The sequence below is a fragment of the Seriola lalandi genome, unplaced genomic scaffold (genome assembly GCF_002814215.2).
Source record: "Seriola lalandi dorsalis isolate HSWRI2012SDOR001 ecotype SW California unplaced genomic scaffold, Sedor1 jcf7180002054505, whole genome shotgun sequence".
Lineage (NCBI taxonomy): Eukaryota > Metazoa > Chordata > Actinopteri > Carangiformes > Carangidae > Seriola > Seriola lalandi.
The window spans coordinates 831478-852992 of NW_019525058.1; the positions used below are offsets into that span (position 1 = coordinate 831478).

The 21515-nt window shown below is 43.0% G+C and overlaps 1 protein-coding gene across 1 annotated transcript in view; it reads right to left on the reverse strand.

The window, feature by feature from the left end:
* ptprua (protein tyrosine phosphatase receptor type Ua) overlaps positions 1-21515 on the reverse strand; it is a 196953-nt gene that overhangs the window by 52098 nt on the left and 123340 nt on the right. Inside the window, exons 8-13 of the mRNA XM_087175836.1 lie at positions 17558-17878; positions 14241-14350; positions 10939-11140; positions 7886-7988; positions 5892-6171; positions 2398-2434 (exon numbers count right to left, since the gene is read on the reverse strand). Of these exons, the coding sequence (XP_087031962.1) occupies positions 2398-2434; positions 5892-6171; positions 7886-7988; positions 10939-11140; positions 14241-14350; positions 17558-17878 (1053 nt within the window). The remainder of the gene's footprint in view (positions 1-2397; positions 2435-5891; positions 6172-7885; positions 7989-10938; positions 11141-14240; positions 14351-17557; positions 17879-21515) is intronic.

Genomic DNA, 21515 nt, shown 5'->3' on the forward strand with positions numbered 1-21515 from the left:
CCCCCCCCCCCCCCCCCTATTGTTTGAACTGAGAGGCTTCTATCTGTGTCTGTCTCTCAAGCAAATACTCCTGGTCGCTTCCTCTCCCAGGGAAAGAAAAAAAAAAAGAAGAGAAGAAGAAAAAAAGAAAAAAAGGAAACGTTGCCGCATTCTGGATTTCAAAGCCATCAAAGCCCCAAAAGGGGTTTGCCAAATGTCAGTGTCAGTGATTCAAGAGAAACAGAGTGAGAACACGGATGCATGTTTGCTTTCACCTTTCCTCCAGTGTCTCTGCTGAGGAGAGATTGGCACGGTGGGGGGGTGGGGGGGTGCTTCCTCCCTGCAGCACCCAAAACAACACTAAGTCCATGTCAAATCCCTTAAGTAGCAGCCTGATCCAGGATAACTGCTGAAGTCTCTGACATGCGCCCTGTACCACATAACTGAAACCCGCTTCAACCACACACACCAAAAAAAAAAAAAAAAAAATCTTACTGTGGTTGTGATTACTGCAGAGAATGAAAATCACTTATTCAACATTATGTTTGAGAGGAAAAGACAATCGGTGGCCTCAGTCTCACCCTGGTGCTTTTTTTCGCTATCGTGGTAGCATTTTAAGAATTCCTACTTTTTTTTTTATAACCTCCTTCTTATTCTCACACACACACGCACACACGCACACACACGCACACACACACGTGCACGCTCATTACAATAGATAATGATAACATTTTATTCAGCAGCTTAATTGCTGAGACACGGGGATACAACACTGTAAGACACAAAAGGGGTCCATGGGGCAACCGCATGAGTAGACGTGTTAAATGAGTCCCCAATATAGTACGATTATCTTATCTACTTATTATAGTCATTATGATCCATTAAAAATCTTCCAATTCACGTCACTGCAAGCCTCCGTGTGCGCGCCCCTCAGGTAAAAACCATATCATTGCTCTGCAAAATATAACACAAATCTTACAGTGAGAACTGAGTTAAAGTGATAAATGAGAGGTTCGCATTCATTTTCATCTCAGAGTAAGTGGTTTAGATAAAAAAGGATTTTTACCAGGAACTTGTTAAAAAGCTGTCTGGTTGCTAATGTATTTGCCCCAGAACTGTGGTTATGAAGCTGTCACTAGGAACCCTGTGATCCCACATCTCAACAATGAGGCTGATGAGTGAAATATTAATATTTATCAGCTTTTTAAAGTTGTACTCCTCGGGTGATTTTTGGTGGCACCTGTGGTTACCGGTAAGCGTTCTGTTAAATATACAGAGTTGTGTTTGTAACCGCGTGTTGCATTGGTGACTGGGGTTAGAAAACATCGCCTTCAGCAGCTAATGGCCAGATAACAGGAGAAATGAAACTCATATATCAGTTGTATTAATAGAGCTGCATATGTTGCCGCCACGGCCTCGCTGCCAGTTTGTCCCAGTGGCATCTTGTGGCACAACAACAACAACAACAACAACATAACTAAACTCTACAATTACAAGACAGACGTCCATTAAACAGGAAAACCTCCAACTGCAAAAAACGTCAATTATGACTCTTTGTATTTCACATTTTTAAGACGTTTTCAACCTTGTTAAACGGAACCACATGGTGTTTTTATTTTCTATATGATACAAGATGCATCCCGAGTGTAACAAGCCGTCAACACCGTGGCTGAGCTCCAGTGAGTGTTTCATACGTCACACAGCTAAATAGCAAATCCCTGTTAACTTGCGAGGGCGGGGCTTTCCGTATTGTTACGCCATAGCAAACCACTGATGGCCCAGTGTGCTGAAGTGAAAGAGGAGCGTCAGAGGAGAAGCCAGGTGTAGCTGATTACTGGTATTTTGCAGGATCAGTCCGAGCTAGCGATGGGGACCGAGGTTTGTCAGTTAGTTTTTAGCGACAGCTCAGACATGTCTGAACTATCGACTGAAGTTGGTTAAAAGCAGCTAAAAACTAAAATATTAAATAACGGTTTTAGTTTGTTTTTTGTTTTGTTTTTAATTTGTCAAATTCAATGAACTGCATGATGTAGTGTCGGCTAACGTGGGCCAGAGTTTTACTAATTAGCATTATTACAAATGTCAGTGTAATTTAGAAATTAGGTTTTCTTCCTTGTGGAATAGAGTTCTGGAGGAACTGGTTTCACTTTGACTCTTAACTTTATTTTTCCAACATCTGCAGGTGCCATAAAGCTGAAGCTCCATCCGCACTGAAAGAAGAACACCACTTCTGTGCGCTGTAAAACTCCACAGACGCCCAATAAAGAAGCTGTACAAAAGTACAAAGACAGACCACGAGACAGCCTCTGTGCTTGCCATGTTTAACGTACAGTGATTTATAATTAATTTGATAATACCTTACTGATGTGTAAATGAGATGTGCAGCACCTTCGTGACTCAAAGAAAAGAGAGCGTTACCTTTGCGAGCGATCCGAATGCAGTTTATTCTGGTCTCCTGTGGGTAGAGACAGAAAAGGCAGGTTAAGAGTTAATTCATTTGGCTTGGTTACCATGACGACACAATGATTAGCATGATGGGGGGAAAAAACAAACAAAAAAAACAAAACAAAACAGCAGTGTAGCTTAATTATGAGTCAGTCTGTTGAAATCCATAATCTTGTCTAAAACTTGCAAGACAGGTGGCCGATGTCAAAGTCACCCGGACCTTTTACTATGTGGAGGAAATAATTGAAATTTCCACACGGAAGGCATCTCCTCTGGATATGAGACACCTCTGCTCCCCTGCATCATGTGAGGTCCCTCACCTTGGTCCCCTGATTGGCTCCGACCCCCCCCCCCCCAACAATAAAAAAAAAAAACAGCCACCTCTATCCCGAAGATAGAAGGGCATGTTACCAATTTGAGACTTAAGGAAGCTAAATCAGTCTTTATGGGCAATTATGCTAATCTGTGCTCTGAGACTGGAGTCAAAAACCTTTCACCTAAAACAGTTGCCAAATTACCTTTTTTTAATTGGAAATCCATTTCAAGTGGATTCTCATCTCCTCTCATCGCGGAGAGTGACAGAAAAGTCATATTTACTCCCACCCGGGGGTTATTAAAGCGGCGGTAGGTCGCACGTCATGTGTCATCTTGTCCTCTGTCAAGGTGGGCTTTTTGGCCTTTTGGTACAGACACACTGGTGCCGGTCAAAGAAGAAATCTAATGCCAATCTTGTTAAGAAAAGGGACTTAAAGTTTACTGAAGAATCCCCAGTGGATTTCAGCAGCGTTTTATCGAATATGATTCCGGTATTAGATGTGCTTATCAAATACGAATCCTTCCTAATCCCTCACACAATCCATTATGGTTCAGGGTTTGTTTGGAAATAAAGTTATAAATAATGAAAATTCATAGATTCAGCTGAGATGTGTAATCATCCTCTGTTGTCCGATGGACAGAGACACTACAGTCTTGAGTGGTAGAACTAATTAATGTTTACAATCTAAAACCTGAAAGTAAGACGAGCCAAACGAGACACGAAATGTTGAATGAACGTTTCATCCGCACTGGAACAACATCCCTGCAACCCTGCACACCTTCAAATCCGTCACGGTGCGCACGTTGGCAGACTGTTGCAACATTAGCATTTATTAAAAGTTGTGTTCCCGCCCAGCTGACAAACACAAGTCCAATATTCGCTCTCTCTCATATCGTCTCTGGTCTCTTTCTGCCTCTGTAGCTGCTGAATGCTCCACTACTTGGTGCAGCTATAACTGGGAGATTTCAGTGACTGAAGCTGAGGGGGTTAAGGTTGTGAGGAGCTGGATCATTTCACCGCTGCCACTTGTAGTTTGGTTTTACAGAGCGGTTCGTCTCTCTCTAGCAAAGGACTGACACCAACCTTTGTCCATTGTTGTCTTAATAAGAGGTTATAATATGTCCTCTGAGCAGCGCTACGGCGTCAGGGCAGATCGGAGGCTACGGTGAGTCGCTAAAGTTGACAGGTGGTTAGCATGCTAACTTCAGTAGAAGAAGAGACACGAGAAAAAGGAGTTAACGTTGGTGATTGTTTCCACCTTTTGGAGACAGCTGTTGGTGACTAACAGAATGAGTGAATGAGTTTCTTCTAGACTGGTGAGTAAACAGCTGTTAATGCTAATGCTAGCTATGTAGCAGCAGCAAAACTTGCATATAGCTCCTTTAATCGAAGCACTAGTTTGCAAACAAGTCTCATTTGGGAGTTTCATCAAGTGGCTTAGGCACAGTATTAAATTAATTAGCTACAGCTGATGCAAACTGTCATTTAAAACAATGAAGGTGGTGATAAGCCTGGCTGAAGAAGAAAGGTGTTCAATGTGAATTTAGCTGCTAATAAAAATAAAAAAAGGACAAGGACAGATAAAAGATTCAATAATAGATTTGCTAGTTTCGTGAATCTGGATCTGGATCAAGAACAGATCAGAATCGAACCCTTCCCAGTCCATTTGCGAAAATGGAAAAACTAGGGAGAGTCTCACCAGATGATGAGTAATGAATGAATGCAAGGGAAGGGTAAATGAAATGGAAAATATCAGCATGCTGTTATTTTCACTTTCAGTGTAATAGATAGCAGTAATCTAGATATTTCTAAAGAGCCAAATGACTCCTGCAGACATGATAGAAAAAAAATAAAATAAATAAGCACTTGGAAATGTGTGCGTTTGTTTCCCGCTTGTGTGTTTCACAAGAAACTGGCAGCACCAATCATGCATCTTTCAAGCCCCACTGAAGGCATATCTGCCAAAGCAATTACTGTTTTAATTCAACGGCAGCTCGTGGTCCATAGAAAGACTCGTACGTCTAATTTTTCCAGGGTAATTGTCAAAATAATTCGTTTTTTTTTTTTTTGTGCCTTTCTCCCTGAGCAGCCCATCTCTCTTGAAACACAACTATAGTTTAGATAATAGATTGGAGATGAAAATGTTTGCAGGACAAAAAAAGAAGAGAAAAAAAGAAAATCATCAACATGAATTATAATATTTAGTTTGTTGTGTCGGCTGATTTCTGTCTCCGAGCGGCTGAGCCAGCAGAGCTTCTTCCTCTTCATCATGGCTCAAGTTCACTGTTGATTTCAGATCCAGGCCGACACACAGCATGTTGGTGCTGACCTGGACCGGAGGGCTGACTGCCGGCCTTCCTGACTCTCGACGCCCCACCCAGATGAAAACTGAGCTGAATCCTCAAAGAGCAGCCAGCTCACTGATATTTAGATGAGAACCTTAAGGAAGGCGGGCACACATAAGCTGCATGTGTGCGTATTGATTTAAAGAACATTTTGCTTTCGCTACCTCTGTGCACGCTGGGCGGCACATTCCCCCAATTCATGCTTCAGTCACTTTTCCAATTGCTCAATGAGTTCCTTTTCAGATATTTCTAAGCCTGTGAGGCAGTGTTTGATTTTCCCTGAAGGGAAAAAAAAAAAAAAGACTATTAAAGTTTTTAAAGAGCTTGAATGTGAAAGAATCTGACAACTGGACAATTACACAAAAAAATAAAATAAAATAAAAAATGCAGGAGCACACATTGTGTTCGGCAAGCAATTATCTTCTAAAAGCTGTTAAGATTAATTTGGCCACGTTGCCTGTGTGATGTTTTTGAAGTATTTTTTAAGGAGAAAAAAAAAAATTGTCATTGTTTGCCTTTTTTTTTTTGTTTCAATGAGAAAAGATGCAACATTAACACGTCTTAGATTCACCAGCGGGAAACAATTGACCAAAAGCCGGTCCTGAAAATGCATAACATACATCAGCCCATTTGGAAATAAATAAAGCCTTGTTTATGCAGAGGACTGTTTCCTCTCCCAGAGTGCCTCCTGCCTCCTGACTCACTCTACACAAATCTAAATTGACTGACAAGGTTGCTAAAGCATAAAAGCAGCATGTCTGAGCGCCGGAAACAAAAGCCTTGTCGGGCATCTTAATAGTTCTTACCCCTCTGAAGTTACTGGTGGCCTGGAAATAGATGAGGTAGTTCTTGGTGGGGTCCAAAGGGCTGTTCCAGTAGCCGTTGTAGGTGTGGTTGTCGCCCACGGTGAAGGGCGTGGCCTCGGGCAGACTGCTGGGAGCCAGCTCTGCCGTGTAGTAATGCGGCGCCCCTTTGGCCTGGGCCTCGTTGTGGGAGTTCGGTGTCGGGAAACAGTCGACGGTGCCGAGCTCCCTCCTCCTCACCTGACGGGACCCGTCCTCCTCCACCACCACCACCTGGTAGGCGCTGTGGGAGGACAGTGTACTTCAACACAGTACAAAATACACACCGGGTCTCATCAGTAACGATGTCTCCTGCCCTGATTCCTCGTGTGTTACTTTCAGTAACAGTTTGATCTTGTCGTCGGTGCAGGCAAAGAAATCTCTGCCCTTTTTTTGCAGAATGTTCTGCGACCGAGCGACACCTGCAGAGTGGATTATCTGCTTCCTGTTTACACTGACTGATCACATGATCTGCCTTCTCAGGCGTGTCAGTAAGGACGGAGATTATTTCTGATACGGAGATAAAAAAGCTTGTCTGGACAGAGACGGTTAGTTTCCATCACACAACCCAAGTAGTTAGCCATCTCCATGACAACTATGCAGATTCCATCTGCTAATGAAGGCTGCGGGTCGGTAGGGAAATAACTTTCACACTTATTGTATGTCTGTTTTTCTATTTTTTATTTTGCTCTCTATCACCTATGGGCACAATTAAACGTAAATTTGCTGAAAAAACTAACTGATCCAACACTGTACAATTATACCACTGAGATCTGGGAACAACAGGTGGAATAAAAGTTTCGCCAAATTATCAAAACCACTTTTACTTGGAGGTGAAACTTGGACGTAAAAATGGTAACAACAGGATGGAAGGTATGGCGGTTCAAAGTCGAACCAGGAAGCCAATCTTTTAAACTGTGATGGATGATGGATGTTTACAATAAGTTGGTAATAAGTAATAAGTTTACCATGCGTCTTTGTTTTCTCTTCCAAATAAGTTTGGCTGTTTGTTTCATCCTCTGTGATTTCTATTTGTGTTCCCAGATCTCAGCAATTAACTCGGAGAATACGATATAATATAATATAATTAACGACAGGAAATGATGGCCAAAACTATCAAACTAAGATCCAAGTTATATGAAACCGCAATTTCCCATTTAAAGAGTGAGTAAACACTTCAGAGGGAAAAAAACATGTTTTGTATAACAAATAGAGGGAAAAAAACAAACATAATCACAGTTGGAGTAGTGATGCAAGACACCACAAAATGTAAAGCTAGAAGTTTATTTTTATAATACATATAACTAATATATGTAAATTATAATGCGCGATATATACTATTTAAATACACTGTACTGTGTTTTAGTTACTATGTTCTGTAATATGCACCAAACATGATGAATTACAATTTCAAAATGCTAAATATCTATATGTATATAGATATACATAGATGTTTGATATTATCTTTAGTGGATATCGATATTATCACCTCAATAATCGTTTTTCTTTTCTTGCATAAGGCGAGAAATATCGCGCCCAAGCCTAATAGACATTACTGTATCTTTGACATCGGACTGCGGCGTCGTTACAGGGACGCAGGTTGTCCGCTGTGGTAAGTCAAGTTTCGGGATGGAAGTAGTGACAATGGTCAACTATTTATTTATGGTTTTCTGTCGGTCACTAGATCGATCAGGGCAGTCGGATGTTGAATAAATCCTGATGAGCCGCTCTGTAATCCACCCCCTGTAATTTATACAAAAACATTCAACATTTGAGTAGAAAACCTTTCGGCTTCTTCACACCTTGCTCTTAAAATGGCGTCTGCTATGCTACAAGCCGAAATAACTATTATCTGGTTCTCTACCTTCTTCTCTTTTTTGACAGCAGCTATAAATATCACAGCGTGGAGGAGCGCTGAATGAATGCTGGTGTAGGAGTGAAGCGTGTATTAGTTGTACCTGACAGGAGCTCCTCTCCCCAGCGCAGGGCGCAGCAGCACGGTGATGGTGCTCTCCGACTCACTCAGCGGAGAGGGGATGTCTTCATAGTCAAACACCGGGGCTGAGCAAAAGAATTGGAGCAGGAAAAATCAAAAAAAATAACAACAACAAAGAGGAGTTACGGCAGAGCCACATAAGTTGAAATACTGCTGAAGGAAACCAGAATTTAATTTTTGCATTTCCTGGGAAAGATCAAATATGTTTTGTTTAGACTTGAGAGTTTAAAAAGACACGTAGCTGCACTTCTGCTTGGATATTTTAGTAATTCATCCTCCCCTATATGAAAAGATACAGTGTGCCATCTTTATTCATTACCCGCACACATCCCCTGTGCACTGTAGTGTGTGGAGGCCTCCCACACAACGCCATTGAATGATGATGACTAGAAACAGCAGCCAACTACAGAGAAAACAAGAGGCCCTTATAATATAATTAGGACAGATCTCAAAGCTGCACAACCTCAGAAAAGCTCTGGGGACAATGAGGTTGAGTGTTCCCATCTCTGTTTACTACGGCGAGTGAATTAACTGCAGTATGTTGTGCAGCAAATGGCTATCCTGGTACAACAGATAAGCTGAAACAAAAAAAATAATAAAAAGGCTCCAGAATGGAAGCGGAAATGTTTCTGCTTCAGACGCTTTTTGTAAAAATCTGCACGCTCACAGACACACGAGCAGCTGAGGTCTGCATTAAACATAGAGCAGCGTTTCAGCTGGTGCATCGTGTTAGGTGGTTAAATCCAGCATAAATTACGAAGAAGACTAACAGCGCGACATCACACTTCCATGCCTGAGACCAAATCGGTGTAGGAGCCGGTTGCCGGTTTTCCCGCTTGGCTCCTTCCAGACAACAACGCCCGGAGAGAGAGAGAGCGCCTGACACTGTAGGTTGAATGTTATACCTTGACAGCTGTCAGCCCACAGAGGCCACCTTCTCGAACCAGATGGAACAGGTACAGATAACAAGAACGGATGGCGAACGGGCAGCATTATCCACAGCGTGGTGTCGCAACAACAAAAAAAGAAAGTATTTATATATATTTTTATTCAGTAGAGCCCAAAAAGATATTTATAATAATTACACTGATATTTTTCAAATATTAACCTTTACATAGAGAATAAAAGTCAAACCAAGCGCTATGTTTTGCATCAGTAATAACAAGCCTCAGAGTCATCTACTTCCTGCAGAGCCCAGTGCAGTCACTTCTATCCATGTCTATTATATCATCCAAAAAATATTAAGTTATCATCATTATTATTATTATTATTATAAGATTATTTTGGCATTTGGATTTTATATGCTGGGACACATTTTACCTTTATTGAGAAGCTGCAGCTCCTGCCATTTGATCAGCTACTTCAGGTGTTTCTCTACGAGTGTTTCTGCACAAAAAGCAGCCACTAACTGACCAAAAGGTTCCTTCAGACTGATGAAACATGTCACTTATCATCCTTCCTAAGCAAATAATCGAAGTCCTATGACCTGACACCTTCATCTCTGTGTTCCAGAATCCATCCACATGATCATTTGCTCGTCTAAACAGATCCACGTGTGGTGGAGAAGAAAAAAACAGTCTGCAGCAAATGAATAAATCAGGCTCTTAAAGTCAAAACAATTTGTGCGGGTGATCTCCTTAATTGCGCTCTCTGGATGATAAATCCTCTGCACTACGTAACAGAACATGACTGACAACCCTTTAAAATATGATAAAATGTCTACTAAACAGGCTAAACTTGAATAGCTTTACACAAATGTAGCATCTTAAGCACTGTCTGTCGCTAGTCTGTCGCTAACACTACAGGTTGAGCGTTAGCTTTGATTGAATGCAGTGAAGTTTCGCTTTGGACACACAGTAGATCTGTGGATGTATTTATTATCTTTTCCAAATGTATTATCTTCTGCTAATTAAGACTGACAGTCTACTAAAAATAAAGCAAAGACTGATGATGTGTATATATATATATATATATATATATATGTATATACGTCAAAGCGTATGTTTAAAACGTTGACAATATTGTTCAGTTCCATGTTCCATTCATATGTTTATAAAAATGATTTTTAGGACAGAAAGTAAGAAATTCAAGTTAGAGAAAGAGAAAGGTTTTTAAGGTTAGTGAATCTTTGGGTTTGTTCACGGTTACTCAACCTGAACTTCTGAGACACAAAATTCAAAATTCACACTTGAGATCCTCGACAGACGAATATAGACGTAGGTTATCTTCTGCATTTGAACAACACAGAAAAGACTCGGAGTAGCAGGTTGCTCGGGTTGCATCATGTTCCGAGCTCAGCTCTCTTAAGGAAGGGAGGAGGAAGTGACTTTCACTTTTCGCTCTTTTTCCCGCGGATTCCTGCAAAAAGCCAAATCATCCAGACACCGTACTTACTCCTCATACGGTTGCTGGGAAAACAACACTATAGCATGTGGTGTTTCATCAGAGTAAACACACTGTGAGTAGTGAAACAGCCTGCAGATCCCCCATTTGTAGAAAAGAGTGTTTCACATTCCCCACAGATGCATTTTTCCAGTCTCAAGACTCAAGATCCATACCTGCAACCTTTTCACTTGCAAACGCTGCTCCTGTAATTTCTGAGCTGCTGTGTCGCCTTCGAGTGGTAAATACAGCCTCCGTTTGCAGTGATGTTGGCTGAATAAAGCTGTTTTCAGCCAAACCGTTCAAGCTGAACATTCGTGTTCTCTACAATTCAGGTCTGCATCAAACAAAGGCACAGCAGGTCTGCTTGGCTGAAGGAAAATGAGGATCATTTGTCTATAGTCTAAAAGTATACACCTAATTTAATTAAGAGCTCTTCAAAAGGATGGAATTACAAGTCATTACTTCTTTGCTATAGTCAGCGCTTCCTTTGAGTTGAGAACAAGGTTTTTTGGGGAAATACAAAGGTTATCTTGAGGCGTTGTTGTCAACCTCGACCCAATCACAGCGTACACTCATGCACCGACAGTTGATCAGACCACAACAACTGCAGCAGTCTGCGAAAGGCCTCACCGGAGATGTTGGTGGTGATCTCGGTGAGCGCCGTCTGGCCAAACCCCTTGGCGGTTCGGGCGCGGACCGACACCAGGTAGGTGGTTCCGGGATGCAGGCCGGAGAACATGTGGTAGGTCTCGTTCCTCAGTTTGGACACTGTGCGGCGAGGACCCGGCACGTTGATGCCGGGGTCCGACGACTCGATGCTCTGGTAGCTGATCTGGGGACGAGGACAAAACGACACTGAATTAAAACAAGAGGGAGAGTCGACAGCCACGCTAGTAGCTCGCTGAGGGTGAAATTAGGCCCAACGTCACGTTGAGCTAAATGCTAACACCGGCGTGCTAACATGGTCTGGATGACAAAGCTAGCATGCTGGTGTTTAGCAGGTATAATGTTTACCACCTTAGTTCAGCTTGTTAGCATGCTAACATTTTGCTAAATACCACTAAAGCTGAGGCTGATGGGAAAGCCATTTGTTTTACGGGTATTTAGTGCTAGAGGAAAAGTCAGAGGGTCACCAAAGTTATTACAATTGATGGAGGATTTGCAGACACATGCAGACTCTCGGACAGGGTCAGTTCGGGGTAAAAACTCTGGAACATAAGGAGAAACTCAACAGGAGGCGCAGGTAACAAAACACAGGTGTAACACATTAGAGGCATGGCAGACAATCACCATGGAGGGGGAACAAGACAAAGACAGGAAGTAAAAACAGCAGAGGACACACAGGGAAAACTACTTCAAAATAAAACAGGAAATCAACAAAAATCCAAACTTAACATCTAATCAGAGTCCAAATCACTGGTTGTTAACTCTATAAGCCCGTAGAAGAGTGCACAGTATCTGTGATCTGCTTTACGCAGCGTATAGTTTTCTATTCACACCTGGAAGATTGAATTTCACAGGCATTTTATTTGAAACTCTCTCTTGAGAGAAGCACCTCTCAATTAATCTTAGGACTCCTGTAAAAAGATGTCACCTCTCTGCTCAGATCTAATAAATCTCACGCTGCAGTTAGCCGCCGATAATCAGACTCTGTGTCACACTCTTCCTCTGCGCCGCTGTTGGCCTGATTTTACACAGTTTTTCTGGATTAGACGATAAAGCAGAGAAAAACAACAAGACGTACTGAAGATGACAAGTAAGAATGACGACCAGCGTGATGTTGTGTGTTTTGTTGCTATTTGATAAATGTCTTTAACCTCAACCAATTTCATTTAAACTTTTTACTCTCAGGGTTTCATGGCGTTTCACTGGGACAAGCTTCAACCCCCCCCCGTGACCATAATCATTTTCAAGAATAGATGAATAAACGGATGGGTGACATATTTGTTATTGTTTTATTATGTGCAAACTTTTCAATAACGTAACTCATTCTCTTGTTTTTCTGCCTCTCCTGACAGGTTTTATATTTCGTACAGGTAAGTCTTCTTGTGATGTAATTTTGTAATGTTAGTTACCACTTTGCAATGTCTTTGTGTTGAATCGTATTGTTTGTTTAAAATATGTTTACATACAACTATAATTGGTGACAGAAAGTCTTTTGTTAAAAAAAAACAAACAACAAAAAACCAAAGAAGATTGGAAGATTGTTAATGTTGTATAAAGTGAGATTTCCATTTCTTCTTTTGATTATAAAGCAGGTCTAGGTTCTATAAAAATACTGAAAGTATCAAAACAACAACAAGCTTGAAGTGAGTCTGACGTTAAGCTGGCGATCGTTGGAAGTCAGGAAGCCAATATATCATTTCACATGGATAGTAATATTAGAGCCCCGTGGGTGTAGTTTGTTTTATTCTGAAATACTGGAGCAATTTAGTCCAAATTTGACCAAACCACATGAGCAGGCTTCAGTCCATTGCCTGTGGTTGTCACTCAGAAACTGTCTTCCTGTAAGAAGAGAGGCTGACACAAAACCCCCTGTCGTTTCATTGAGTTTCAGATGATTTTTGCTACTTAAAATCATAAATATATAAATCTGTCGACATCAAAACTTCATATAAGACATTGGAAAAGTGTAAAAAATTGTCCCTTTAATGCAAATGTCTGTGTATATATATATATGTGGTGCTACAGAGGGGAAGAAATACGAGATCGACTGGCGGTGTTTTCTAGTGCCGAGCGAAGTCAGAGGATGAGCTGTCACACAGACACACACACACACACACACACACACTCCCATCTGCACAGTCAGTGTATCTGTTGCTAGCTAGCGTTGCAGCTCATGTCTGTTCTGTTGTTGCATTGGTCCAGCAGAAAAATGAGTCCATATAATGTATGGATATTGGCACAGAGGAGAGAGTCAGCGTCGTTGCTGCTGCTCAGATCAGAGAACCTCAGCTTCACTGACTGGGCGACTGGATCATAGTTGTTTCACATACAGCTCCTGGAGTTTGCAGATAGCCAGCGCTCCTAAAACGACCACAGCCGCAAAGGTTTTACTCAAGGGTCAGGGTTCAGAGGACTCAACCCATCATGCAGCTTTGTGCTTGCAAATACAGTTCGTCAAGGTTTGTGTGAGAGTCAACAGGCGCCGTCACATTTTCTTAACCAACCAATATCGTTATCAGATTTTTGACTCTCAAACGCGGGTGCTGGATTAGATCTCAATAATCCGTCATGCCTCGTGCTCTGTTGTACATCCAGAGCAGTAGCAGTGTGGAGGTTAGAGGCAAGCGCACTTCATCTGTATTCGTACCTACGTTACGGTATCATTCAGTCGGCTGCCAAGTTCCTCGCTTTCCAAACTTCAGCTCGTGAATGGAAACTAGTTTCTCTGCCAATCAGGCGACCCGAGCGGATCTCCGCGTGCACTTAAAGAAAAAAGCCATGCTGCAAAGGTCTACGGTTAATATGGGGCCTTCAATAATTAATTAGAAACATTTAAAGTTGCCCCCTTGTGGAGGCATCTCTTAGGCAAATAAGTAATTAGAATGGTTGTCCCCCATGTAATTACAGCCTGAAGTCTGTGCCTCAGCTTCATTACCATATGAACATGTACAGTAAATCCCATGAACTGTGAAAAGTGGGTCCTCCCCACTCTAGTGGCTTAGGCTCATGTGTGCTACGAGCATTTGGGCAAGAAACAGGAAAAACAAGCCCGGGGAGAAATCAAAGAGGGGGAGCAGAGTAGTGTTTAAAGCCTGCAGAGGAGACTTTCCCTTGATTTGAGTCTTTATACCGAAGGAGGATGAATAAAATAGATATTGGCAAGGGTAAAATAACATCCTACACCTGGAGAGGATTAGCGTGTGATGCAAAGGCAGCTGTATCGTTTGGATTGTAGATTTTGTTGCGTGACTAACGAGGTATCCTACCTCGTACTGTGTGATGAGACCATTGGGCTCGATGGGCTCCTCCCACTTCAGGAAGATCATGTCATCGAGCGGGGTGAAGGTCAGGGACTCTGGAGCGATGCCGCCAGGAACTGCAGCGGGGGGAAAAAGAAAAACAACCTTCTCTGAAACAAACACTCAGCTCCGGTCTCGAGTTAATGGACTCTTGTGCAGGCATGCCAGGGGGTAAAAACACCTTTGACAGAACGAAAAAGCACAGGGGCCGGGGGAGGGATGGAGGAGGACGAAAAAAACGAAGGCGCAGAGAGACAGAGCTGAAGGGAGGTGATGAAAGGAAACTGTGGACTGGCTTGCTCTCAGCCCTCAGGATGAATTGAGATTCTGGCTTCTACTGTCTGATAATAGAGCACCGTGTCTTGGAGGATGACAGTCGATTTTTCTTCCTTAGCACCTTACTGACAAAGAAACAGCAAAGTAATCCAACCTGTGAACTACCAGAGATCCTTCTCTGCATTTTTTGGGGCTTAATAAGATGCATCTGCTTAAAGGAGAACAGATAGTTTTTGAGTGCAGGACAATTTACTAAGTAATAAATAATCGTCCTTATTGGATTCTTGGCTCTTGGTGATATTAGCATTAGCATTCACAAGTCACCAGATGAGAATTAAAAAGGATCTAAATCTGAGAGAGTCATTGAAATAATCATTGACTACGTCTGATAGTTCTGCACAGGGATGTAAAAAATAAAAAAGTTTTCATAAAACAGGCTTTGAAGCAGCAGGGACCGCTCTCTCTCTCTCCACTGTACCTGACTAAAGTTGGGATGGATAATGAGAGACTGTGGATTATAAAAAAAGAAATAAAATAAAATAAAAAACTGGTGCTCACCTGAAGTACTTCCAAAATAAACCTGGCTACATCTGTTTTGAGTGAATCTTATTTCCATTATAAAATGTAGGAACATCCAGTAACGCCCCCGAACAAAAGTGTGATGTTTTAAATAACACACAAAGCAGCTTTTACACAGCCTCCCTTCTCTGTTAAAGAAGCTAAATTATGGAATTAAATATCCACTTAAGTACAAAAGCGATTGTTGCTAATAGAGGTGTCATGTCAAAGGAATAATAAAAAAAAAAAGATCCAGTTTTCTCACATTTAAAATCCATTTCCTCATTATTGCAAGTTTCTGTTTCTTAGCAGAACTGCTGTAAGAACGGGCGGCATGTGTGAATAAACCAGCGCTCCACCGATTTAGCTTCGAGCTACAACACTGCTGGACTCACCTTCACAGTTTAAAAAAGAAATGTTTTATTTCACACATTCTTCTTCCTTCTCCAAACCCAGCACCCACCTTACCCATAATGCAACTCTACTGCAGACAGTTTGGGATATTCAGGTATGTTATGCTAGCAGCGGCTAATGTAGCCTTGAGTCGCTAGCCTCAGGCTGAGATATGAGCCGCTGTAAGGAGACGGTCCGGCCTACGAAGCCACGAGAAAAGGCTTTTAACAACGGGAGTATTCACCTACACCTGTAAACACACTGTGATGTCACGGGGCGCCGAGGCATATATTTGCTATCCAACCCCACCTTTACAAATGATCATTTATAAACTCCCCATAGAATCTAATTGGTCCTGGAGTAAATAACAATTATAGCAGAACACAATTATATACTAATAATATATACTGTTGGCATTATTATCATTAAGTAACACTGCACATCGACTTCGTATGTAATTCTACAAAAGTTAATGTTAATCTAACATGGGTCGTGGGGGGGGGGTGTCCAGGTGGGTTTTGTTGGGACAGTTTTTCTGCCCCCTGTTGTTGTTGTTCACCTTTGTATTCTCTTCCTTTACATTTGTCTGACCTGCAGTTTGTGTTTTTTTTTTTTACAACCCGACTGCTCGTGTTTCTCGTCCTGTCACACCTTCTTTTCGGTGATGTCCCTCTCTTTCTGGATCTCTGCTCTCCGTCTGTGTGTAAGATGTGACTGAATTACCGAACGCTTGATCTTGTAGGAGACAACACCCAACTTCTTTGGCCTGTCTCTCTGCATAAGAAGCTGAAGCTGAGGTAGGCAAAGCGCCCCCCCCCCCAAGAAGAAAATGCTGCTGCATCCATGAATCCCTGACAGCCAAGGCTGCTCCCACCAAGCGGCAGAGACACAGCGTAAGCAAAGCGCTACACCGCTGTTTGATTGTTGAGCCCAATAGGAAACAGGCAGGAGGAACTGTCACCGGCTGCGGCTCAATTACTGTAGTTGTGAAGGTGATGGCGGCTCTCCGTGTGACAGGGGGATTGGGGACTGTCAGGTTGTCAGACCGCCATTCAGTGGCTCAAAAAGCAAAACTTTCCATCGGTGTTGACATTCAAACTATCAAGTAAAGTCAGCGCAAAACAATCAGGCTTGTTTTTTGACATATAATGTCTAACTTGTCACTTCCTGACCAGTTAAATCTAATAAATAAAATTAAAACACCATTAAAACTCTCTATGTTATTCCATTTATGTAAATGTGTTTCCTTCTGCCCACAAGACAGCAACGTGTGGGTTGTAGATAATTAAGCGCACTCCCTGTTTCTCTCCCGTATCTCCTCCACTGCTTGTTATTTTCGAGTGTTGCTGTAAAATTGAATGCAAAGCGATATTACATTTTTTTTTTTTTTTTGCAGAAAACCAAAATGAATTTTGAAGATGCAATAAAAATGCTGCCAGTTTCATATCATAGCTGCCATTCCCTCTCACTCTCTCCGCCCGGTCAAGAATATCCCTGAGTGGCTTTCAATTACATTGAAAAGTCTTGCTTATTCTACATAACAATAAGTGTTTGACCTTCTGTGCTTCCGCTCTCTGGGAATTTGCATTAGAATGTGTCTAATCTGCTGATGTACACAGGAAAGTATTAATACAAAGATAAGCAAAATCATTTTGCCATTTTGCTAGCGGCCACGGCCTGAGCTGATTACTGTTCCACTGGTCTCCATTTAAAAGGCTGATCTTCCATTTAGTTATGCTGATCCAGCTTATTTTGTAAGTCAATATTTGTGGAGGGTTTTTTTTTGTTTTTCTCCGCTGGTACTGGATGACTAAAGGCATGGATTTGTGTAAGCAGAACACAATAATTATCTGAGCATGAAGGAGTGTGCATAGACAACTAGGAATTTAAGAAATTCTGAGGCCTGAGCTGAGTAACTATGACAATACAGAGCTTCAGTGCACACATAAAAACATCCCTGTTCCGCATAGTGATGGCGCTGTGCGGCACAGAGGTACAAAATGCACGTCTTGTATCATCCAGGCTTCGCTGAGGAAAATGAAAAACCGCCCACTCACTGTCCTCTTCGGTCTGGAAGGTGACCTCTCTGCTCTCCTTCTTTCCTTCAGGGTTGGCGAGCGCCAGCCGGACGTGGACGGAGCGGAAGGGCGGCAGGTCTCTCAGCGTGAAGTGAGACGTGTTGCGTTCCACGGACAGGCACTCTCTGACGGTGGCGTTGTTCCCTCCGCTGCCCCCTGTCGGCATGGAGTAGCGGTAGCACAGGGACAAGGAGTAGGTGTGACAGCGGGTGAGGTTGTAGCCCAGCGGCTCCCACTGAAGGGCCAGCAGCCGCGGCTGGATCTCTGTCGCCGTCAGGCCCCGCAAGGCGCGCATGGGCTCTGTGAGGGACAGAGAGCGGAGATTACATCAGTGCAAACAGTGAGCTCATATTTACCAGCTTGTGTAAAAGATACCAAAGGGATCAGAGAGGAAACACTGTGAGGAAGAAGCATTTTGTTCCTCTCGCTCTTGTAAAGTAAAGAAATATCCATATTTAAAACCAAAGCTACAAACTGGGAAAATCCATGAGTCTGCATGTGAAATCTAAAACTAAAACATTTGAGATAACAGATCCATCTGCTGATGTGAATATGAACTTTATCTTTTACAATAAATGTAGAATTTTCTTGACTTTTGTCAATACAGAAGAGAGTAGAAGCAATATTGTAAGAAAGATGAAATAAAAATAAAGTCCCTGAGCAGTCGCTTGTTCCAAAATGACACACTGGTTAATCAAAATTAGTTATACCACATTGTACACATTTGCCAATGAAGCCCATGAGATGTGGTCGAAAGCTAGTAAAAGTGTCCCAAGCTAAAGAGTGAAGTTTTAAAGCAGCAATAATTGATTTTATTGGCCGCTCGGGGAAGAATCTGAAGTCACGTTGCCATGGTTTAATATTGTCATGAGGTTAGCGTTAGCAGTAGCAGTCACTGGCATCGGCATGAATTTGGAGGCTCGTCTCTGGAGACAAATTTAAGTCCAATCAAAGTTGTTTTGGTTCTGGTTTTGGTCTCCACTTAAACTCAAGAAGAAGAGAAAAATGTCTGCCTCTATAACTGCTAAATGCTCCACTATGTTCAGCAGCTCGTCGCTAACTGTGTCTGTCTGCTGTTTCGTGTATCGCACACAGAGCAGAGGAGGTCTTTCACTATCAACAGCTGCCTGCTGGGAAACAGGACGATGACGGTGATCCAAAAAAACGCCACGCAGACCTAAAGGGAACTGCAGAGTTGCTGATAATTCTCTGCGGGTTCATCTCTGCAAGCGAGCCCTTTAACATTACACATAGTTATTGGATCCATTAATATAACAAGACTCGGTCAGATCCTAGTATATGGCCGGACTGCGTCGTAGGTTATTTGCATTCTGCCTGGAGTCAGCTGGTTTTCAGGCTTTTATCAGTTCGCTGCTCTCCTCCTCCTCCTCCTCCTCTCTGTGCTCACACATATACGGCGTTTTAATACAGCTGAACTCTCAATAAAGCTGTTTTTCACTTACATGTTTGTATGTTTCTGTCGTCAGACAGTGGAACGAGTATGAAACATTGACCCACTGAGACTACGTGTTCCCCAACGGTTACTTCCTGCTGCTAAAATGCAGATTCTTATAACCGTGACATCGTCTGAGAGGAATCACCGTAGACCTTAAGTTACAGACTGTGCTGTGGCTTTGGATGTTTCACATCTGTGTCAGCTGCTGCGTGGTCGAGCTCAGAAAGGTGTGTCTGCGGAGGGAAAGCCTGACCTCATGTTCGAGGGGTAACACTGCCGACTCCCTTCTACAGGAAGTAGCTGAGGTTTATCCGAGAAGTTGCTAGATTTGTTGCAGGGTTTGAAGTCGGTTAATCCGACAGCAAAGTCGTTAATTGGCAACGCTGCTCGTTTTCACTAACAACCAGTGGTGTCACCTTATCACTCAGGATATCCGTCAGTCACTCAGCGACAGGTGAGTCTACAGGGCTGGAACTGCTGCTGCAAGTCAAAGCCAAAAATGCTTTTTACATGAGGGGGAATCTGCAGGTTGATGTGATTGTAATTCATAGCCAGTAGTTGATGAGGGAGTTGTTGACCCACAGGATGAAGTTAGGGCGATTTAAGTAGAGTTAAGTAAGCATGAGATTGATGTATCTATGCAAGGATTGCACTGATCAACAGGGATTTACTCATCGATCTACACTCCAACCATCTCCTCTGGTCATGAGCTTTGACTGAAAGAATCAGTTCACAAGATGCAAGGATGTCCACGTATGGAGAAGGACTGTGGAGGAGAACCACTGTTCCTTTACAATGAACAGAGCCCGCTGAGGCGCTTGGGACTCCTGCTCAGGATGCTTCCCTGACCGTAGCACGCCGGAGGGACCGCGTATCCCAGCCAGCCTCAGCCTGCCTCCAGATCTCCCGACAGGATGTGCCTGGGGGAGACAGATGTCTGGCTACTTCGCTGCCACATCCACATCCGCATAGATAAGCAAAAAGAAAATGGATAGATGGAAAACCGTGATGAGTTTATCTCTAGTCAGAGGGGATGGGATGCTTGTTTTCTCCTGCAGCACAATTTTGTGATTGATGTTGACAAAGCAAGTGTATATTTAACCGAGAAAAAAGTAGCCAGTACAGTTTAATAGAGGATCACTGATGGGGGAAAAGGAAGCAGCAACAGTTGCAGCTTGAGGTTAGCTCGAGGTGAAAGGAAGAAGTAACAGACAGTGTAGTACTGTCCTCTCTCTTAACGTCAATGAGGGTCAGCGGGAGACCGCTGCATGGCTCTGGCAGAGCGTCATATGTGAACAGACGGTGCCTAATTACTGCTGTCATGTGTGAATGTTGTGATTGCAGATGCCCATGTCCCTGTCACGCAAAATGTCCAGTTTCACACTGGGAGGGGAGGAGGGGGGTTATTTCTGTCCTGTAGCCTGTCCTGGATCTACTGCTGAGACATCAGATAAACCGAGAGGAGGGCAATGCCTTCATCATGGCGCGGACCGGCGGCTGGACCGGTGGAAGCGACAGCTATAGCCCCGCCGCATCGCTAAACATAGATCAGAGCCGCTACCAGAAATAATGAAGCAATGTCACGGAGGAGACATGGGCTCTGAGGGGGACAGAGGTGCGACCGCAGAAGGAAATGTCTTTAGAGTCCTCGCTGATTTGAAAGATGTTTCGCTCTCCCAGGAGGGAAGTTTGGCTGATTTGTGTTTTCACAGCTGATATCTACACAAGCTAAAACCTCCCCAGGGAACAGCAGCGATCAATCATAGAATAAAGATTTAATTAAAAAAAACAAAAAAAAACTGTATCATACCCTTCGTGTCACTGTCTGATTTTTTTTTTGGCAGTGTCAGGCCCGTGTAACCGTCTAATCCAGCTAAAACCAGGTCTGCCACCAGAGGCTCGCCGACTGACTGTTCAGTTTCTGCTCCACATGCCATTACTCATCATTACAGCGGCACTGCAGCAGGCTGCGTCCTGCCCTCTCCACCCTCCAGTCCTCCACCAGTCCTGCCCCAAACTGACATTCAGCTTGATTAGCCTAATCAAAGGGATTAGCCTGAGGCATGGGGGGGAGGGAGGGGGGAGAAGGAGGGATACGGAAGCTGGACAAGAGGTGAGTAGGGGAAGAGGGGAAAAAAAATGAATGAGGGAGACTCCCCGTGGGGTCTGCACATTTCATCTCAGCCTCCTCATCTTTAACAGCTGCCTGAGTGAGCTGCCACCGAGGCCTGCCGCTCCCGCCAGGAGCCATGTTGGAATCATGATGGACTATCGCTGCACGCCCTCATACTAACCACTGACACCGCACCAGCTCTCCACTGCTGGAAGATGAGTTTCTGCAGGTGTCAATATGTTGAAATTCAACTTCTAGGATTTAAATCGTGTCGATGGAACAAAGAACTCCAGATGTCGTTACATGAGTCTTTAAGCACTTTCAGGATAATTGTATCTTATTATAACTTTAGTCTTACAGGTAAAAGG